Source organism: Astatotilapia calliptera, chromosome 19 (genome assembly GCF_900246225.1).
Source record: "Astatotilapia calliptera chromosome 19, fAstCal1.2, whole genome shotgun sequence".
Classification (NCBI taxonomy): domain Eukaryota; kingdom Metazoa; phylum Chordata; class Actinopteri; order Cichliformes; family Cichlidae; genus Astatotilapia; species Astatotilapia calliptera.
The window spans coordinates 25,123,269-25,145,910 of record NC_039320.1 but is presented as its reverse complement, the minus strand read 5'-3'; the positions used below and the strand labels follow the sequence as shown (position 1 = coordinate 25,145,910).

Sequence of the window (22,642 nt, the reverse complement as noted above, 5' to 3'; positions counted from 1 at the left end):
GATTAGGTTTGATCTTTTATAGTTCTTCCCTAAAACTGTGTTTGTTTTGTTTTATTCCATTAGTTTGAGCATGCAAGCAGCAGTCATTTAGGGAAGACAGAAAAGTTTTGAACTGCTTTGCATTTGGACACTGCTTGACCTCCACACACCCAAACACACCCCCATACACAGAAACACAAAATCTTTTCCTGGAAGTACAAACATTAACCTTTTTGAAGGTAACACACTCTAAGACTACTAAAATAGTACCACACAAAGTGCTTTACTCCAGTAACTACTTTGATAGTGATATAAAATGTGCATCTGCAGCTTTATAACAGAAAAAGATCCGTTTGGTGCTGGTTTTGACCCAGAAGATTTTTAGTGTGGCGCGAGGGATTTATGTTGTATACACATAACTACAAGGCTATAAGGTTACATACCATATTTTATGTAACTATTATTTAAGTATTGCAAAAGTCACCCTCACAAATGTACTCTACACTCAAGAGACACAGTATATTTCAACAACTTTATTGCAAACCGTTAAGTAACAACGTAAGTTAAATCGCCAGCATGATACATGTTGTAACAGCAGGAACAGGAAAAGGGGGTGAGAGTGTCATTGTACTCTCAATATTGGTTGCTGTGGTTATAATTCATAATATAATCATAACCATATCAGCCAAATAAAATATTTCCATATAAAGATATGAAAACGTGAACATGATGGGCACACGGTATCAGGAGACTGTCCGCATAAAGAGTTTACATCTAGGTCATTCTTTAGCTTTTCTACAGAATTCTTCACTGCGTAGAATTTGTAGATCAGCCTAAATAAAAATTCCTTGAACCAAGACCAAAACTTTATTACTGAGAGACTCGTGCAGAACACGCCCACGTCACTGACGTCAGAGTGCGCTCTGAGGAGTCCGAGAAGTTGAAGAGTTTAAGTGGGTGGGGAAATTAAAACATAACGGTAACAATGAGTCCCTCCTCTGTTTACTAAGCCGTTTTAACTACGACGAAAGCCGCTCTCCGTGTATAAAGGCAGACGATCCTCATGTAACCCTGCTAACAATAAAGAAACCCGGGTTTTGAACACTTTTCTTAGCTACCGCATTTAAAGAGACAGCGCCGGGGCTTTCGAAAAGCATCATGGCGGACTCCAGCACCAATGGCCTCACATCTCTCGCGCGGGCTTTGTCACAACCATCTCTGGATCTGATAGAAGTTAATGATGTTTCCCCTCCACGAAGTCTTCAGCTTCATCCAGGACGAAGGAGAAAGTTGTCCAGTTGCAACTCGATTGAGAACGCCGACCTGGTAACCTCACCTTGCGCCGCGGAGGCGCGGGTCCTCGTTATCAATACTGGAGGAACTATCGGCATGACTCTTCATGAAGACGGTAGCTATGGCAATCATTGTCATCAATTATTCGTTGTTCTCCTCTGTAGCAGTTAGCTAGCATAGCCGGTGGCTTCCTCTTATTGCATGTTTGCATGTGGGTCTGAACACGAGGCGTGACAACAATCTGCACGTGCATCCGAAAATAGACTTGGGGTAAACAGCTTACCTACACAGCTGATGCCATGTGCGACTGGCGACCTTCCAAATAAACTACACCGGTGTACACATGAGCAGACTGTCTTGGTCTTGTGAATGAACATGGAAATGAAGATGCTAAATGAAGCTTGGTTTTAGTGAACAGAAATGCAAAGACGAAAGTTGAGATCAGATGTATTTACTCTGCGCATGATTCAGGGTTTTACAACAGACTTAAGTTTCGAAACAGGAGAGCAGCCAACGCCAAACGTACTACAGTGAAAACAGGTTCTCTCAATGAATAACTGAATGTTGACATTAGTTACTGTGCAACATCTGCGGTATTCGGACTTTTAAAAACCACCTGTCCCTATTTTTCAATCCATAATAAGCGACCTACTCATGTTTGTGGTTTATTCATTGCTTTGACATTTGCAATACAACTAAATATTCTTATATGTTATGGATTTTCTAAATAAGCTGAACTTGCCTTAACTATATTTGGACAAATACCTTTCATTACTTTGTACACAATAGAGTAGATATGAGAATGTTACAAGGCCATTGTTAAATCCTCCCAATTCTTTTGACCTTTGGGCTGAAGGAAGGACAATACTCTGTGGATAAATGCTCAATCAACAATTACTTTATTACATACAATTCAACACTTTATGAGCACAAACCATCCGGATGGGGAGACATGCATGAAGAGGGTCACAGCAAAATCTCAAACTGGTGGAGGATTACTCAAACTCTTATAGCCTCTAGTGGCCCCCAGCTAGTTGTAAAAACCTAAACATTCACATTCTTTCTAACTCCAAGCGAGCCTGACTTATGGCCTTGTCTGTCTCCTCTACTATCAGAAAAAGCAAGGTCCTGACTCTCTGAAAACAGTGTTTCTTATAACTCAGCAGTATAATGCATCATAAAACAATATCATTCATTCACACAGAATCAGCAGTCTAATGCAATACAAATCAGTTTAATAACTGTAATAGTTATCACCTTCTTCTAATTCAGGAGAATAATACAAACTAAAACTACATAATAATTTCACAATCTTTAATTAGGGGTATAACATAGCATAAGATAATATGCTAATATATACCATCCATGTTCTGGTAGCAAAGAAAAGAAAAAAAGCAGCCGGAAAGCCATTTAGGCGAGGGTCATCATCCACACTTGTATTATACGTATATTATACTTATAGCTAAATAGAGCCCAACAATCAGAGTGAACTCATCAAACACAGTGCTAGATCAGTCGCAATGTACAGTAGATCAAGGTGGTTTGTTGACCAACTGAGATATTGACAAGTGATCACAGGATTTATACCACAGCAGAAAGATCTTTTCCTCATCTAATCTCTCCCCACACCCTGGCGTTCTCCCAGCTCAGGCTTCATCAATATTCATGTCACTAACACCCAAAACCAGTTTTTCCTCAGTTTTATGCCAAGGTATGTTCTTTATGGTCTGTTTTTCAACAGATAAACAAAAGTTAAATTAAATACACTCTTTAGACATTAAATTAAGAATAAAATGATTTTATAGATTTGATATGACACTGTTATACTTACATCAAACACTGTAACTATCCTTCATTGTAGCTTAGTAAATGACTGAAATCTTTTCAGTGCCAACACACTGCCTTCGTTGTGTTGTTTTGCTCGACTCATGCTTCCAAGCCTTCTCCATCACTCTAATTCTAGCCTTTCTGTTTTGAACGCAGTGAATAGTTTGGAGCTTGTGATGAAGGTCTTCCAAGGTCTTTTCTTAATGGCTGACTTGGATAATGATATTCCTGCCTTCTGGAGAGTCTTTTTCATTACATGGATTTTCTGAAGTGGTTTCTTCTTTGTCATGGAAAAGATGCTGTGACCATTCACAGCTATGGTGATCTGTGGGGGGTCCAGGCCTTTTTATTATTTACAGAGCTGACCAGTGTATCCTTTTTTCTTAGGATGTCCCACACTTTTGATTTGGCCACTTATAATATCCCCATTGTCTCTATGATGGGTTTTTTTTGGAGCCTAAAGATGGTCTGGTTTTTGAATCGAGAGCTTCTTTGATTACATATTGTGGGTCTTATAGCAACTGCTTCCAAATACATTATGCCGTTAGAGCTGTAATTACTATACTCTTCCTACAGTTTGGATGTAAACAGCCTCAAATTAAAGCTGAAAGTATTACTTTAGTCATATTTTAAGCCCATATTGGTTGCAATTGTAACTTGAATATGTTTTGATAAAAGGCTCAAATAACAAAAATTGCACGGACTTAACTGTAGGTCAGCTCCCTTAATATACAGTCATATGAAAAATAGTTTTCACACGACTTCTTTACAGCCCTGTGATAATGTAACTACACCCTTGTTGCTTCCGTACAATTTAGAGGGAAACTACGAGCCAGCCACTGCTGACAAATTGCACTTGATTAATTGATCATCATGAAGTGCTGTTGTGGAGGATTAAGTTTGTGTTAACACAATATGAATGATCTTAGAGAAGGAATTGTTGCTGCCCATCATTCCATCGGTCCATCATTCTATAGTAAGAAAGATTATTCACAAGTGGAAAACATTCAAGACAGATGCCTGGATCCCCAGCAAATTCAATCCAAAGTCAGACTGTGCAAGAGAGAAATTGCAAAAAACTCAAGAGCTACCTCTCAGATGCTACAGGTCTTGGTTAGTGTGTTCAATGTTAAGTTTGTTTGTACAGTATAAAAAGGCTGAAAAAATATGGCGTTTTTGGAAGGGTTTCCAGAAAAAGAACATGGCAGTATAGCCTAGGTTTGTCAAACCACACGACTTCGGGAACGATGTCCTTTGGACAAACCAAACTAAACTAAATCCAGAGCGCCACATTTGGTGAAAACCAAACAAAGCATATCAACCCAAACACCTTACCAACCGTCAAGCACGGTGGTGGAGGGGTGATGATTTGGGTTTGTTTTCCAGTCACAGTACGTAGGCAACCTTTCACTCACTGGGACGATCAGGAACTCCTCTTTATACTAAACTATACTAAAATCAAATGTGAGGCCATGTGCTGGACAAAAATGATTGTTAACTGAAATATGATAATCATCAGTTATTCAGATTGCCAGTTTAAAGCTGTATTATTTGTGTGAGTTCAATGTATGTGTTTATTTTGCTTGACAGTTAAGATTGCATGTCCATATTATATTCTGTCTCCTAACCTTTGTGTTATTGTTTCTAATAGTACATTTAATGTTGTCCTTTTATGTTATACTCAAGAAGATCATGTGTTTTTAAAAGTGTGCTTCAAGTGTATTTCCAGCCATAATGTTATTTTTTACAATAACCACTAGGGTTCAGTATGAGAGTGTTGTTGTGGTGTTGAGATGACAGCATATCCACTGTGCTCGCTTTCTATTAATAGTAATCCTACTAAAAGCAAACTGTTAAACATTAAATATCTCTGTTGTTTTTCTGCTCTTTAACCTATAGTTCTTGCCCCACAAGCCAATGCTTTTGTGAAGAGCCTGCGTAAGCTGCCCATCCTCCATGATGAGACATATGCTCACCAGACTCGCATGTATGAGTACTATGGATCTGACACCTTGGTCCTGCCGTAAGTGCACCCATTAGTCAACATGTAGATATATATATCTGTATTTAACAAAAAGAAACCACATGCTGTACTATTGGTTGCCATATGTATCAGAGGAAGACTACATAACGTTAGCTTCATAGCATAATTGCCTAAGTCATTTGACTAAGTCAATGACTTAGGCACTTATGCTATGAAGCTAACGATAACTGTGTTTGTAATATTTTAAACATGTTTCCTTATCCTTATTTGAAAACAGAAAATTAACAGTATTTTCTGTTGTCACAGCCATGAGGCATTAGCTCATAATTTGTCTTCATTATTAGCATCTTGTGAGGCCTGTGTTACTGACAGAGCAAGAGTAGGTCAACAACAAAGAAAAGGATCGCATGTAAATTTGTAATGTTGCTTATTTTGAACTAAAAGTTTGAAATCCTGTGTGTTTTTATTTCCTTTATACCTAATTTATTACATTAATTATGTCATTTATTTAACTTGAGACCGTCTCACTTCACAGTGAAAAAATGTTGCACTTCATCTAATGTGCAGTGCTTTTCCTGAATGGCTAAACCTGACAGCTATTTGGATCTTTATAGATCCAAACTTTGTGTTTATAGTATGTGCAGACCGTCCTCAGGACAGTGAGATATAATGTATTTCAGGTGTTTTTGCAAGAGCATTCGTTATACAGGCTAAATCGCCCTATATCTTGGATCTGCCCAAGATAGTAACTGCACACAGTGCAAGATATGTTTCCTATCTGGAAAAGCAGAGGCTGAAAATAAAACAAGTTACATTCCTGTTAAGAGATGCACTTATTTTTATTACCCTTAACCGCTTTTGTCACTTTAACAGGAAGCCAGCGCCCCATCCCGACCTGCACTTTCACGGGTGTTGTAGTACTGGTTGCATTGTGTTTGACTTCTCCCTGCTTGAGATTGGTTTGATGTCTCTGCTGTACTTAACACCACTTGCTTGGGTGTGCTTCCCTGTTGGGAAGTGCATGCCTACGTGTCTTTCGGCAGTTGGAAAAAGTTGCTTGTTGCTTGAAGTAATTCTGTGTCTCTTACTCCGGCTAATTTTGAACTCTGTAACTAACAAGGCAGCTGTACAGCGTCTCGTTCCTGATATAAGCAAAAGATAGATTGCAGTGTTGCATGTTTAACTTTATTTTGTCTTGTTTTGTCATGCTTGTGTGCAGTTGAGTGAATTGGGCTCGGAGCCGATTGACAAGCCCTTTAGGGTCTTCATCGTCAGTAGAAGTAGCCTTTTCCAGAGACACTAATTTCCTCTCTGGCCTCATGTTGACTGCTATTATAAAAGTGGGTTTAGTCCTGTATTATAGTAAAGATATCAAGGTATCTATGGCCCTTGAAATGGTAAGTATTTTCTAAAGATAGGTTGTTAGAACTTCGTTATTTTATTATCTGTGAGATATATATATGCCATCTTCTTATGTTTTTCATTAATATTCTACTGATTGAATGTTTTTAGGTGTTCAGCACGTCTTAACACTTGCTCATCCTTGAGTTTGCAGTGTTCATATCAACTGAATTAAACTCACATGCAAATTTAATAGGCATACCGTTGATCTTATTCAAGAGCTGATCCTACGTCTATTATTTCAGAGGGGAATTGGTTTATTGATTAACTGCAAAGCTTTATTCATGTGATGTTGAGAGGCAATGCCACAGGGCTGTTTGCTTCCACCTCCAGCGTCCTTCCATGCGTTTATTATTCTGAGCATATGAAGTGTCTTAGCATGAGTATGGTAATGTGTAGCTTTGCTAAACCTTAGGACACACTGCCAGATATGTGAATAATTGGTGATTTGAATAGTGTTTTTTTTAGGCACTTTTCTTCTAGAAGATCGACAACATATGTTCTTGGGTCATGTGTCGACTTGAGGCTAATTAGTAGAGTGTCTATAGGACCCCTGCTTGGATGGACTGGGGCTCACCCGCTCTTCCCCCTGCTGTTCCATTCACCTCCTATCTCTATGCTATAAGGCTGCCCTATGGTAATGTGGGGGGTGTTCTACGGTGTTTCTTTAAAAGGGAGATTAAAAAGAAAATCGCTTCATGGCTTTTCAGTCAGTCACGCTGCCTTACATGGAGCGTGGCAGGTGGGGCTGTGGGACGCCTGCGTTAAACTGCACTTACAGGCAGCATAAATATGTATGTATGAAAGACTCCCTCCCTATTATTTGCAATGAAAAAGAAATACAGGCTTTTGCTCCAACATGATACGAGTCACCAAAGAACCTTCAAAATATATCGGATAAGCTATCTTGTGTCCATAAATGTAAGTGTTCAGTCATGTAGCTGTGCAGGAAATTGGGACTCTACTGTGCTAAACAAAAATGCTTAACTTTTAAAGTGCTGCACTGTCTAACTTGTGTGACTTTGCCCCTCCCTTTTACCCTTTGAAAATTCTTTGTGTGCGTAAACCTGAAACAGGTTTTGGCGCCCTGTTGCTCAGACAGAAGGCCCAGATTTTGAAGTCAGCGTTTTTAACATTCCCTTACGCTTCTTTAAGCTCACATCTCCCCTTTAACCAGAACCTGATCCAGCTTTTATTAAATGTTCACCACAATACATAATACGTAATAATTTATCCCAGTAAAGACTTTAATTGCTTGTTGACTGCGTGAACTTTTGAAGTTGAATATTTGTACTTGGAACGACCAACACCGCTGCTTTATTATTGGCTGTATAATCTGTCACTGTTTGGCTTTGTGTAAATGTTCCTATAGAGAATGCAGCTCATAGATAAACTGGACTGTTTTCTCTTCCAGACTGAGTAAACAAAATAAGAGGATAGTCTACACTATCTTGGAGTACAATCCTTTATTGGACTCTTCCAATATGACCACAGATGACTGGGGTAGATTTGGAAAGGACATTGAGGTACTTGCTACTCTTTTTAATTTGTTGTTGTGCCTTTATATTACTTAAATCCTGCTTTTAAAATCTATCTGGCCATGTGAAATTATCTCCATTATGATAATTATTTTCTTATTTCACCCCAGAGAAACTATGAAAGCTACGATGGTTTTGTGATTCTTCATGGCACAGACACTATGGCTTACACAGCCTCTGCCCTGTCCTTTATGTGTGAGCATTTGGGCAAACCGATCATTCTCACGGGCTCACAGGTAAGAGCTGCTATCCTCAAGTCACTAACTAACCAGCAAATAAACCAGGGTTTACTGCTTTGTTAAAATGAGACACTTTCTGTCTTTAGGTACCCATCTATGAGATGAGGAATGATGGCAGAGACAATCTACTTGGGGCATTACTAATTGCTGGACAATTTGTCATTCCTGAGGTGAGATAAAGAAGATGGTTTATAGCTGCTAATTGACTGCAAACCTTATTAGAAATGTTGGATTGTGAGAGAGAAACTGACTGAATGTAATACCCTGATAGCCAGTTGTTGCTTTGTTTTCTCTTAGCTCTGTTATATGTTAGTGATTTAATCAATCAAGAAATAAATTATTAAGTTCATCTTATGAACATGCATTTGTTAGGTGTGCCTGTATTTCTACAACAAACTCTACAGAGGGAATCGTGTGACCAAAGTGGATGCTGGGAGCTTCAATGCATTCTCATCTCCTAACTTGGCCCCCTTGGCCACTGCTGAAGTGGATATTACAAGTAAGGAACCAATAAACTGCTTACGTAGAAAATAAATCACTTTTTGTTTTTAAAGGATTATTTTTTTAATGGAGTTTCTTCAACTTTCCGCCAGTCAACTGGGATACAGTGTGGAGGGCAAACACCACAGCAAAGTTTCAAGTCAAGACTGAGCTGAACCGCAACGTAGGCCTGCTTAGGCTATTCCCAGGAATCACTGCGTCTACTGTAAGTTTCAGGGAAATGTAGTTTATTTAACTTTTTATTAAAGTGGTATAAAATGTCATTTTTTGTTTAATGCTACTGGTGTAGCCTGTGAAGTGGACCATGGATGTAATTTTGGAATATTTACCAGATGTTCTGAAGCTACCGCTTGTCATTATTTGGATAGAAGAATGAAAATGATAAAAACTAAACAGCTTGCTCCTTAGAGTGCCTCACTAATCACTCAGAGCGGCCGCCCTGACAGTTGTGTATAACTTTAAGTCTTAAATGCAACCCTGTACAACCTTACAGCTAAGGTCACAAAAAAGATTAAAACACTCACTAGCACCATAAACAAACAGCCAGCTTCATGTAACTCAGCAGTCGTATTGTCTTCTCCAATGTTGTCCTTTTAAACATGGGAGTCTGTTTTCTCACATTTTGAGACAGCCTCATTTGGCTGCTTGAGGAACTGCAGTATTTGGACTTGAGCCTTGGCTTCATTTCTAAGCCTCAGAGGTTCCAGCTTACTTACGCTGTTTCCAATTAAAACCAAATGACATGCAGTCAAGTGCTGAAATGAGTATGTTAAAATTGCCGGCATGGTGCAAATCTTTAAGCCGAGAAAGTTGTAATTGCCTCCTTTTTTTCTGTTGTACTAGATCACCTGTTCTTCAAAGGTAACAGACTGTTGTTTTGTCTGCAATAAAATATAGTTAACTTCAATGTAATTGCGCTATTAGCCTTCTTCTGTTACTTTCCCAGTCATGTAAGCTGCCATCAAAGCTCAAGCCAGAGAAAGATGAGACGGAGTTATGGGCCATGTCCAATCCCCCTGTAAAGAGGGAGGGTTGCTACAGATACTGTAACATTTAGCTGCACCTCCCCCTGCAGCGTCTGCTGGGGGAGCGACTTTACTGTCTCAATCTGCTCCCACTGCCCAACTCTGCTATCAAGGCTTTCTTACAGCCTTTAACTGCTTTTATGAGGCACCGTTTTGATTAGGCACTTGGCTCTCGTGTGTCCGCACTCTGCAGTACGGGAGCTTCATTGGTAATCTGTGTCACACCTTTCTTGTCAAACTGCTTATCGCATCAAAAAATACTGAGTGAACCTGGAACTTTTAATGTCACCTTCTTCTCGCATTTTATGGTAACTGGCACAAACTTGCCAAGTGACTTTATGCTTGCTAACACCTTCAGATTAATTGCTCTCCTTTCTGCCATTTGAGTCATCTGCCATTCTAGTCATATGCCATGGCTAATGATGTGGTGTAGGGCTTCCCAGTGCCAACCAGCCAACCAGTGACTGAGATACTCTGGTTGCAGAGATGGCACCAGATGGGCTTTTAGGAGAGTGAATGGGTTGCATGGAGTTAAAGGGGCTGCAGGAAAAATAACACGGAATACTAATTTCTCATCTTGATTCTGCACAGTTGAGTAGCCAGTTAAGATGGCCATAAATTTTGGGTGTTTATAACCTGAAACTGCGCTCATCTTTGTCCAGGTAAAGGCTTTCCTGCAGCCACCCATGGAAGGAGTGGTCCTGGAAACCTACGGCAGCGGAAATGCCCCCGATAACCGCCCTGATCTCCTGGAACAGTTAAAGAAAGCCACTGATGCCGGTGTCATCATCATCAACTGCACGCAGTGTCTGAGGGGGTCGGTGTCTACATCCTACGCCACTGGCAAGGTAGTTCATGACGCTTGGTAATTAATCACAGTCTTGTTAATATGTTCAGTTGAGTTGGAGAGAGAATGAATCAATCAGGTCACTTATTCCTGTGATTGATACTACAGGTCTTGATAGAAGCCGGCCTGATAGCAGGAGGCGACATGACTCCAGAGGCTGCGCTGTCAAAACTGTCCTACGTATTGGCCAAGAAGGAGCTTGCTCTGGAGGCGAAGAAAAAGGCTGGTGGCACTTTCAACACTTTCTTTTCCATTATGTGGAAGCTTTTAAAGTAACAAAGTGCTAAAAGATTATTATTTTTTTGTGACTCTGTCCAGATGATGGCAGAGAACCTGCGAGGTGAAATGATCGCTGACTTGGCAGGAGCCAAACTGTGCCTGAGTGACAGCCGTTTCATCCAAGTCATTGCCAAGTCTCTAAGCGTCAGCTGCAAAGAGGTAAGGGTAGCAGTGCATTTCCGCAGACTTTCAGCTCTGGGGCTAACTTTAGGTTATTAGGAGCTTGTCATTTTGCCATACTTGATGACTTGTTTTCATATTCAGAGAAATTGCGGGTTTTAAAATTCTTGGAATCTGGTTTCAAAAGGAGCTGGAAGCCATCCGAGATGCTCTGACTCCCACGCTGGCATGCGCCGCTGCTAAGATCGGTGACATTGAGGCCTTAAAAGCCCTAAAAGAGATGGTAAGCAATCCTACGACCTTCACCACATGCTGTAAAGTTAATCATTATTTCCTGTTTTTGAGTCTCCAAACACATTTTACCCATTTCTTTCCTGGTCATGTTTGGCTATAAGGTCATTGAACTTTGGAAAACTTTTCCCACTGGTAGATTTTCAAAACATTTTCAGGGTCACACTTCCATTTTGTATTAGAGCGGTGTAGTCAACACGCAGGCACTCAGACAAGCAGAACTAGAGGACAGACTGGTAAGGCAAGCCTAGAGTTGTCTCCACAGTCGCATGTACATGTCTGTATGTGGATTGACTGGTATGCAGCTGCTGCCTAGATTACCTTGAAGTTTTCAAAAATATATTCTGCCCTCACGTAAGGGCATTGGCTGCTTTTCACTCATTTTTGGTCCAGACCTTGTTTATTTTTATTTTTTGTATATTTGTTAAGCCACTTAACACTGACCCATGAATCATTCAAGCATAAAAAAGCAGCAGATGAACAGTATTTGAAAGTCATGTCCTTAAGAAATAGTAAAGAAAATCCAGCAAAAACCTTCCAGTTGATGATCCCTCTAATGTTCACTGAAGCCTCTGCAGAAATGGTAGAAGGGCGGCTGTCAAGCAGCCACTCTTAAGGAAAGTAAGCAGGGAGAAAGGGCTGAGATATACCACATTAGACAAGAAATTTAGTTAAAATCGGTAGCAGCAGGTCTTAAGAAGTGATCAAATTGAAAATTTTGGTTCAAATCATTGTCAGTATCTACAGAGGAGATCGAGAGAGAGCTACAACAGTGAGTGAATACAAGCACGGTGGATGGTGACGTTGTCAAAATTGATGCAATTATAAACACAGAAATGTGCTGTCAAATTTTGATCCGATGTAATGCTAATTGGAAAGCATCAGATTGGCAACGGCTTCATTTTTTCAGCATGACGGTGATCCCAAACACACTGTCAAACTAAAAGCATACATGGATAAAGACAAACAAAAAAACAGTGGGACACTACCAGGCATGGGTTGGCCCTCAGAGCCCAGACCTCAACATTACTGAAGCAGTGTGGAATCATCCTCACAAAGAATGGAACAAAAAGCAGCAAACATCCAGAGAAGAGCTTTGAATGTCCTTCAAGAAGCCTGGAGAAGTATTCTTGAAGACTGCTACTCAAACAGTTTGGCACTTTAGATCCTCAGATGAGTGGAAAAAAAATCAGCCACAGGTTTGGCATCGCCCAAATCTAGCAGTGGTGTAAGGCTTTTCGATCATTCTAGTTGTACACTCAAGTTTTAGTCTTTTTCAGGAGATTTTTTATTATTATTTTTGTAATTTTGTTACGCTGTCTGAAACAGGTTTCTCTTGTGATTGAGCATTGAGTCTCACTGGGATTACCCGTATAAATAAAGATTAAATAAAAACAAATAAACAAAAAGAACAAATATAGATTAGAAATAAAATCAATACATCATCTCACCACACTAACCTTTAAACCACCAGCACACACACTGAGGATTTTCCCTTTCCACAGGGCAGTAACTTATGTCTGGTGGACTACGATGGACGCACACCCCTTCATGTTGCTGCCTGTGAGGGCCACCTCAAAATGGTGCAGTACCTACTGAGTCATGGAGCTTCGGTCCACACTAAAGATCGCTATGGTGACACACCCCTATGCAATGCTGTGCGTTTCAGGTAAGACTTGTCTTGTTTCGAAACAGTAAGGGCCAGTGTGTCTGCCTGTATCTTGCTGTTAAAGTAATATTGTCATTTATGAATTTGCAAACACAACAATTTAAATCCCCCCCTCTTGGCAATTAGACATCTGAGGATCTCCTGCAAATATGTTTAATAGCTGCTACAGAGAGGACTTCATTACATGAGCTGCTGATAGGTTTTGCTCAAATGGCAAGAAAGCAGCAGCGGCTGGGGGGAGGGTGAAACCAGGAAGGGGCTCGTAATGGAGTTTAGAGGCCGGGCAATAATTATAAGCTAATTAGGCTAATTGTCATCTGACAATTTAGGCAGTGTTTATTTTTACCAAAGCTGTATTTTTAATTTTGTGTCATTCACTGAGGTTGCTCTAAACGTCTGTCAGGGAATAGCCAGGCGTAACATTTCAGGGCTATGTTGAGCCTCAGGGTGAAAACGTTGTGTGTGTCAGAGCTGCGACAAATGGCTCATCTCTTTCAACGGTTGGTGCTGCAAGTGTGGACTTGTTGCCTTTGTGATGGCAGAGGGATGCACTGGAGCGCAGACACCTGTTGTTACACTTCCTGTAATGTGCTGCACAGCTTGAGCAGCTATTCCCCTTCTTAATATTTTCACTGAAATAACAAAAGTAATAAAAGTGGAGTTTTAAGTTGCTGTCAGGGATGCGCGAGCACATTGTGAGCCACATTTCGTACTGTATTAAGAGCCTAATGCCCATATAAGGAGAGGCAGAGAGGACAGAGAGAGAAACCTGAAAGAAATGTGGGGAGTGCCCTCTGAACCAGTCCTACCAGCTTGCTCCCCGGTTCATTGATGAGAGTTACTGGCTTATGCTCCGCAGGAAGTCCCTAATAGGTTCTCTGGCTGTTGCTCTCCATACAGCTAAACAATTAGGCACAAAATTGAGCTCTTACTAGCTTACCCTGTCGCTTTGTCACACAGGTCTTATTCAGAAAGTCTGCGGGTCAGTTGTGGAAACTTTTCAGCCTTTGCTTTTAATGCACATTTCTTGTCACCGTGAAAATCACTGCATGTGACTCCTGCGTGGGCGGCTCTTTGCGGGGGACAACAAACTTGTTCGTACTTGCCAAACGACGATTACTGCCACACAGACTCTTTCGCTCCAAGTCTAAATTACAGTGTGAATGAAAATGTTGTTTAAAATTAGCATTATATCTAATTACACTTAATAGGTAGTTATGTCTGTTTCTTCTGATTCAAACGAATATGCTTATTAAACATAAGCCCTTTTATTAATGAGATATAGGCTCTCTGGCATCTCGCTAAGAGACGGAGATGGAGTGCACGAGCATTATTTGGTTCACGTGCAAAGGACTCGTCACACTTGTTGTAACTGAGATTGTCATCATCACTTCTCTTGAAGTCTAGCCAAACTTCTGAGTATTTGGGCCCATCATTAATAGCAGGGTCTATGTGTGTGTGCTGCAACAGCTGCTCTCGATTGGACACAGGCACCGAGAGGGGAAGACCTGACTTTTGAATTGAGAATAGCAAAAATGCACCATAATCTAATGTCCTAATACAACTGCAATTAGAGAGAGATTTATAGTCACAATGTTGTGTTGTGTTATTACATTCCTTGAAACTTGTACCATGTGGAATATGTTACTAGCTCTGTCTTAAGGTTTGCAAGAGTTACAGAAAAGTGATCAGTTGCGATGCCCTTTTATTAATAGAAAAGAGTGCATGTGTGAATGGTGATATACAGTAACAATAACTCTGTGATTACATGCTCTCTAACTTAGACACAAGGAAGTTGTGAAGCTGCTGAGAAAGACCGGAGCTCATTTCTCCAGACATGAGTTGGACGAAGCAGGAACTGAAATGTGCAGGTCAGACACAAAAAAGGAAGTATTGTAACAATTGTACACAGCCACTTCGTTGCTCCACCGTCACTAATGACCCATCCTACATAGCTGACACAGGTGCAACCAGTTGTCCCACTCTTACACAAACTGTAGGAATGCTCCCTAACAGCATAGCTTCAGATCTGTTCTCTATCTGTAGTGTCAGTAAGTACGTGTTGTTTTTTTTTCCCTTTCTTTCTTTCTTTTTTTTTTTTAAATCTGCCCGAGACACTAAACAGGTTTTGTTAAGACCGTTCCAATTTCCAGTTTCAGGAACACACCTTTCATATGATAAGCATTGCATGTGTCACTATGAAGATAAACCTCAAGCTCCTGTGGCTCATGTGGCTCAGTAATACTGAATGTTCCATTGATATGCTTTTGCAGTCTTTCCACAAATTTCCTTTACACAAGCTGTTCTTTGCCCAGTGTATAATATTATATTAATACTGATTTTGGAGAAATGAATCCTGTTGCTGTAATAATGCTTTTACTTTGTGTGCATCAGCCTGGCAGCCAATGGTGACCTGGATGGTCTGGAAATCTGGAGCCTTGCTGGAGCAGACTTAAATCAACCAGGCTATGATGGGCAGACTGCAATTCAATTGGTGGGTTTGTAGGAAGGCATATTTCTATTTTATTAACACTTAGCAGTTCACAAAGTTAAAAAAAACTTCTCCATCATCGCCTGTCACAGGCACAAGCTGTCGGCAAAAAGGATGTGGTAGCATTTTTGCTGCGACTCGAGAGCAAAAAATCAAAGGTATGCTCTGTTTTCTCCATTTTTCAGCTTTACTCTTCTGCAGGGCAAGCTTGGTTTCTCTGTCTATAATTTTCTCTCAATTACTTTGTTTAATTCCAGAAAGTATTGGGTGAATTTAATGATGATGATGATGATGATGATGATGATGATGATGATGATGAGGAAGAGGTAAAAAAGATGTAGCCCAAGTGTGTGTGTTTCCCTGTGTCTACATTCCCCATACTCAGCATGAGATCAAACCCTGTGCATGACTGCATTGGCTCCCTTTTTTCTTTGTCTACAATACCTTTTGCTTATTATCCATCATGACCTGTTGTCACTGGGTTGTGTGTCTCAGCGCAAAGTGCTAAAGAGGAATTGCATACACTTGGAATGGTCACCAAATTAGGTGGGAATAACGTGCCAAATCTACAGAGAAATGGCTCTGATCTGGAAAGCCATTAGCTAGCATGCTGATTGAAAACCTGGGGGAAGCGGGCTTTTTTTGGGGTCTGGGTTTCTGGTGTAACCAGGACATCCAATAGAAGTATATTTTAATAATTCCATACTTCCTGTTCAGTTGTAGTTTACAAATAGATTCCTTTTGAAAATCAAATTAAAACCCTAAATTTATGTCAGGTGATAGGTGACTATGTCCACATAGCATTTTGGTCAATGCACTCACTCTTTGGGTCTTCACACACCTTGTTCACCTGCATGTACCCACACCTGCTCAGATCCCACTGGTTGAACTGACACACAAGCAGACTGCAAAAGGAAATCGGAAAAGCTCCTAGTGCCAACAATATATTATATTATAACCGGGTCGACTGTGGCTCAGGACATAGAGTAGGTCATCTGCCAACTGGAAGGTTGGTAGTTAGATCCAGTCTGCATGTCAGCTTAACCTTGGGCAAAAATGAGCCCTGAGTTTTGATTCATCCATGAGAGTGTTAGTGTTTAGGTATAGAGAAAAGCACTGTGTGAATGTGTGTGTGATTAAGTGCATATGGCTTGTAGTAAGAAAGCGCTTTGAGTGCTCACTTAGACTAGAAAAGCAGTGTGTGTGTGTGTGTGTGTGTGTGTGTGTGTGTGTGTGTGTGTATGTATGTATGTATGTATGTATGTATGTATGTATGTATGTATGTATGTATGTATGTATGTATGTATGTATATATATATATATATATATATATATATATATATATATATATATATATATATATATATATATATATATATATATGTATATATGTATGTGTGTATATGTATGTGTGTATATATATATGTGTATATATGTATGTGTGTATATATATATGTGTATATATGTATGTGTATATATATATATATATATATATATATATATGTTGAAAATCATTTAATCGTTAATAGAAGTAATCAAGAAAAATATTCATGAGGATAAGCTGCTTCCTTACTGTGTAGATGTTTCTCTCTGGCTCTGAGAAACTTGAACTGACAGCTTTACTAAATAATAACTTAATCATTGATTAAAATGAGCTAATTGCCAGCTTAATTTGTAACCTGCTCACTTTGCAAAACAACTATTGCATGAATTTGAGCCAAACGTGTGTCAGACCCCGTTTATCACCAGAGATACATCAGATAACATCAGATAACATCTGTGTGTGTAATTGTGGTTGGAGATGAAGCGTTTTATTGAATTCTGCTGAAACACCAGCCACCCTTGCATATTAATCCTGTCTCTGTTTGTCCCCGTGGCAGAGCGGAGTGATCCAATTCAAGGCTACCCCACCGGCACTTTGAGCTGACGCTACCTGAACCAACAATTGTCCTCTGCTGGCATCCATTTAACTGCTGAGGTGTTCTCTGCACAACGTCCGGCTACTTTTCACAAAATTGCTCTCTTCTTGGATGTCATCTGATTGCATGTGTTCTTCAAAGCCATCGCTGCTGCAGTCTTCCTCTCCAAAAATATTAATAACACAAAAGACTGTGTAACTGCTGAGGGCATGGTGCCCAGAGAAAATAAGTGGATGTATGTACATGAAGTTGTTGCAGACTTTTCTGTGTATAAGGAAACTGGTTACAGTGCTGACTGTTTTAATCAAATGTTTTATTTCTATGTATGTAGTAAATGTGATGTCTAATTAGGGAATTATGCCATTTGAGCAGAACCTATATATATATACACATGAACATTACAATATAAAGTAATATTTTCTCCTTGTGTAGCAATATATGTGTCATAGCATAATATCTGGACGTACAGGGTACATTCACAGATTTCTATGCTGTTTCTTTTATAGTGACATGCTGCAAAATCTCAGTTCAAATGATTCTAGGATTTTTTTTTTTAAATTTTATTTTATTTTTATTTTGGATGGTGTCCAAACTACCCATGCATTTTGAGCCAAAGTATACCTCTGTTCCCAGAGCTTTTCATTTCCTCCTGCTACAACAGGTATTTCAGAAACCTGCAGTTTAAACCTTTGCAACTCATCTAGCGTGTTTCTTGTTCTGATTGTTGAGCCTGAAGTGTCACATATCTCTTTCTTTAAGATGGAAAGGGGAAATCCAGAGTATTGTGTGAGACATAAATGCTTTAAAGTGTCACGGTTTCTGTTTTCCTTAATGTGTTTTAAATGTCTTTTCGCATTCTTTACATTTGTAATCACAAATGAATGACATTTACTTATTCGTTACTTTAGTTAAACATGAGGAAATGTTAAACATTGCTACTCCTGTTTGGTTTTCAGTAACGTTAATACCAATCTGGGCAAGAGTCATTCACGTAAATGTTTTGTGATTACATGTGTGTGCATATACATCTTAGTTATTTTAAATGTATCCTGTTGTTTCCATTGCTGCTGTTGCCTCTGCTGCTGCAAATCAGGAACTCTGGGAGATTTAGTTTGTTCTGTGGATGAAAAAAAGAGGCAGAAATAAATTTCTTCTTTCAGAGAAATGTCTCCTGTGATCGCTCCCATGTTGCACAAAAAAAATAAAAAACACATGGACTGCTCCATGCCTGATTCTTGAGCAGTTATCACTTTTACATACAATAAAATGTTTTAAAAACTTAAAAATGAAATTGGAAAACTTTTTTTTTTAAAAAAAGGCTGGAAATAGTCGTTTTCTAAGGCGTGGTTTAGTTAAAGGCTAATCTAAAAACATAGTGGGGTTTTCCCCCTATTTATTTTTTTTTAAAGAAAAGTCAAGTGAAACGGAGTCCCTCTGAGACCACTGAAATGCCGTGTCTATGAAACTCCCATCTATAATTTATCTCGTGCAGGCCATTCAGTGATTTAAAAGCTAGTAATACAATCTTAACACTGACAGGTAGCCAGAGTATCTGCTTAAAATAGGTGTTACATGACATGAAACCCAAACACAGCCCTTCAGCTCACACAATGTAAGACTTTGTGAGACAATTGATAGTTTCATCAGAAATTAAACAAACTACAAAGACAAAGATAACGTGAAATTCCTCATGTTCATGTGATAGCAGTTGCTATCTTTGTCTTGAGCGTGGCTGCCCAGTCGTGCTCCTACTGGTGGAACCCAGCTCATCCGGTTGGACCTGCACGGGCCTCATTCCTGCCTGAATGTGAGGCTTGTACGAACCAACCCCAAAACGCTATATAAAGAGCTCTTAACCCTGCAGTTAGTCAGTCTGGGCTGGGATGACACAAAGAAACACCACCGCGAGGAAAGAACTATCTCTAGGTAAGTCTTCTCAGCGCACGTTGGCTGAAACCCCTTGTTAGTTTTTGCGTATTTGCTCTCCATCAGGCCCAGTGTGAAATCTGCTGTCGTGATGTGTTTGACTTGTGCCTTAACCGACAGATTAACAGAACTTAATTCTGTCTGTTGTTGTTTCTTTCACTAGTGAGATCAGCAGTTTAGAGGACGGACCTTGCTATGAAGACGTGCGTAGTCTCTCTGATTAAGTGGTTCTCAACAGTTCAACAGTTCTTTAACAAAATTGTGAAATGTTTAGGACCACTTGACCAGTACGACAAATGCTCCCACCTTTGGAGAAGAAGCTACACTGTTCTCGAGTGACTCTATACCAGAAAGGTCTAACGTTTGCCTTTTTTTAAATTAATTTTTTTTAAACGACAGAGTGAATTGCTCTGCTTTTCTTCTTCCTTAATGCACGCCTTTGTCTCCTACTCTCATTGTGCCCCCTTGTGTTGCAATCACACCTGCAATCCAGGAGCTGCGGGGAGCTGTAAAAATCTTCAGGGTTCAGTAATTTCATTCTGCTGGCGCACATACAAATTTTTTAACAGCTCTGCTGCTCCTGCTGCTGTAACACCCGTCCTTTTCACTGCTTTACTGTTGCTGCTGTTCAGAAGTCAATAAAGAACCATTTGTCACTAATGGGTATGCGTGGGATTGTGTACTTTACGTCTGCAGGGATGGTCGCTGTCCAAAGTACTGAAAATTGCAACTGTGGTAAATATGGAAAAATCACATCTGCTGCTATCTAATTTGACAAAACAGAGAAAAATAATTGCTGGTAAGACATTTTAATCAACAAATAGTTAAGCGTGGAGCAGCTATTTCCCCATTTAACTTGGTTTAATATCATTTTTCCTGGGCTGTTGTTTTCCCGTCTGTATTATATTGATTAAATCATTTATTAGTCTAAATTAGTTTAAAAAGCCTCTAAACTGAGATAGACTTAATTAAAGCCACAGGTTTGCATTCAGGTCTCTTATCTGCTTAAAGGTTTGATGAGAAAACCAAAACTAAGGACTCACAATCTGACACAAGTAAATCCAAATGCTTTTTCCCAGGGAAGGGAAAGGCTACTCTACATTGCATAAATCATTCATGAAAGCAGTGTGCACCATTTATTCCCCCTCCCCTTTTTAGACAGCCCCCTTCCTTTTTTTCTTTTGATCTCCTCCATGCGCCAAGAACTATCAATATTTGCTAAACGTTTCTCACAAAGCCTGTCCGTGCACCGGGAGAAGCTGCAGATCGAGGTCTCACAGTCAGAGGATAAGACATAGGAGAGGACTTAATGAGATGCCCAGAGCGATTTCCCTGTACGTGCGCAAGGGCAGCAGATGTAGCAGCACACGAAGTCCCAGGGGATCCCGTCTTTGGAATTTCATCAGCGGCCAGAGGAGACTCAACCCAGACCTCCTCCAGAGGGGAGGGCTGGGTGACGGACATGGTAAATCATCTTTACTATGAATTGCAGTTATTGCTCTTCTCACAACCCCTGTCTCTCCATCACACAAAAGAAGGTGTCTGTGTTTGCGTGCATGCACGCGTGCATGCGCAACAGCGGGTGTGATGAGTTGCGTTGTTCTGGGGATAAAACAAATGATTAACCCCCCTCTGCTTAGCTGTCAAGTCATAATTGTTGCACCAGAGTCACTCTTGATCTTCTCTGCCCTCCTGAAAGACAAAGAAAAACTTTGCTCCATGCAGCCGCCGCTCTCTCCCGGTGACCTTACAACTTTCCAGCAGTCAGATCAGATACGTCACACTTACACTTACCGCCACTGTGAATAAAAGTTGACTGTATTTGGGCTCTGATACTAATGAGCTAAACTAATAAAACGATTGAAGTTAAAGATAAATTTCACCCAAGATATGATTTCCGCTCAGCTAGTTCATTTGTTAAGTTAAAGGAACCATCCACAGATTTCAACCTCAGCCAACAGGTGTACTGCTGTTTCCAGGGGCTTTGAAGGCACCTTTTAAAACTCAGAGCTAAATAAAGCTAATCATGTCATAGTCTTATACCACGGAGCCCAATATACCACATACCACACCAGCCTGTGGTGTTTCTTAATTTAAACTGCACTCTCAGGTGCAACATATAGCCTATCAAATATTTGTTTCTGCTCTTATGGGCTTTGGTGGTGACACTTAACCCCATTATATCAATTTAATCCAAAAGAAATAATGCGGATTCTTACAGCTGTAACATTAAAAAAAAGCATACTTTGTCAATTTGAATTCAGTTTTCAAGAAATGCGAGCCAGTGTTTCGGTGAAACCACCACGGGTGCCGCGTTTCACAGTGACACGTAGCTCACCGAGGAGCGGCTCCATGTGCATGACATCACCACTACAGTTTGTTTCCGTGCAGTCCAGTCTGAGAAGAAAAACTGGTTTATATTCGTAAATTAAACCCGGGCAGGACAACACTCTGATTATTCTGTTTAACGCCTGTTTTCATTCTAAAAACTAATCGTCTCTAATTTTTTTTTTTTTTAAAGACAACTCATTACTTTTATAATAGATCCGCTGGATCACAGGGAAACCACCCACTGGCCTCGTTCTTAATCTCACTATCTTAGCCGCATCTTGCTCGAAGAGTTGAGGCTATTCGCTGCATAGTGATTGGCAACCATGCGATCTTACTCAGTTATAACTGTTAGTTCCATTTTTAAGCAGCAAACACCTTAAATTATCAGGAATTTCAGCACTCGGGAGATTTTTCCGCCTTGGACATCTCACAGGAAATTTGAGCTGATCTGATTTCGATACAGACTGTAATAAAGTAAAATCAATCAAAAGCTGATCTGTTTCAATCCAAACAAAATTGGCTATCACTGCAGATAACCGTCACCACGGTAAACAAATCAAGTGCCTCATATTTGATTATATCCCAGACTGGCTTCTACAGCAACACTTTAACCACAGAGCTGCAGTACATTCTGCTGCAGGAAGATTATAGGAACATTATATATGTATATAAGACAAACATATAACATAGAAGCTTTGATTGGGTCGTTACTGCAAGCCCCTACATGAATAATACAGGAATATTACAGGGGGTCTGCCGTTAGGGGTTATAGCCGGATTGTCATTGTGTTTTACGTGTTCGTCCAGGGGGATGACAACGACGCACCAGCAAATCGGCTATGAGAGCAGGTCATCTCTATCTGAGGGAACAGAGAGCGAGAGAGATGGAGAGAGAGGGAGGCTGAGTGAGGGGGAGAGAGGAAGGGAGGGAGGGGGAGAGGAGAGGAGATGAGATGAGAGTGCAGCAGATGCACAAGGTGCTC

At 40.1% G+C, this 22,642-nt stretch overlaps 1 protein-coding gene and 1 long non-coding RNA gene across 5 annotated transcripts; both read left to right on the top strand.

Moving 5' to 3' along the window:
- The first annotated feature begins 530 nt into the window (after positions 1–530).
- On the top strand, positions 531–18,593 carry aspg (asparaginase homolog (S. cerevisiae)). 4 transcript variants are annotated; one of them, XM_026152011.1, is made up of 18 exons: positions 532–1,387; positions 4,999–5,122; positions 5,957–5,992; positions 7,899–8,010; positions 8,133–8,258; positions 8,348–8,431; positions 8,634–8,760; positions 8,855–8,967; positions 10,450–10,635; positions 10,743–10,856; positions 10,953–11,072; positions 11,221–11,316; positions 12,830–12,993; positions 14,778–14,864; positions 15,388–15,487; positions 15,577–15,642; positions 15,742–15,810; positions 17,365–18,589. In XM_026152011.1, the coding sequence occupies exons 1-18, from the start codon at positions 1,138–1,140 to the stop codon at positions 17,404–17,406; spliced, it is 2,016 nt and encodes a 671-aa protein (XP_026007796.1). In that variant the 5' UTR covers positions 532–1,137; the 3' UTR covers positions 17,407–18,589. The 4 variants fall into 4 exon arrangements, with proteins under 4 accessions (XP_026007798.1, XP_026007799.1, XP_026007796.1 ...); XM_026152013.1 differs by lacking the exon at positions 15,742–15,810 and having other exon boundaries at positions 531–1,387; positions 17,365–18,590; XM_026152012.1 differs by lacking the exon at positions 5,957–5,992.
- A 691-nt stretch (positions 18,594–19,284) lies between these two features.
- On the top strand, positions 19,285–19,989 carry LOC113012448 (uncharacterized). Its single transcript, XR_003270698.1, has 2 exons — positions 19,285–19,329; positions 19,493–19,989. It is a non-coding gene; the product is annotated as an uncharacterized LOC113012448 (long non-coding RNA).
- Positions 19,990–22,642: the final 2,653 nt, after the last annotated feature.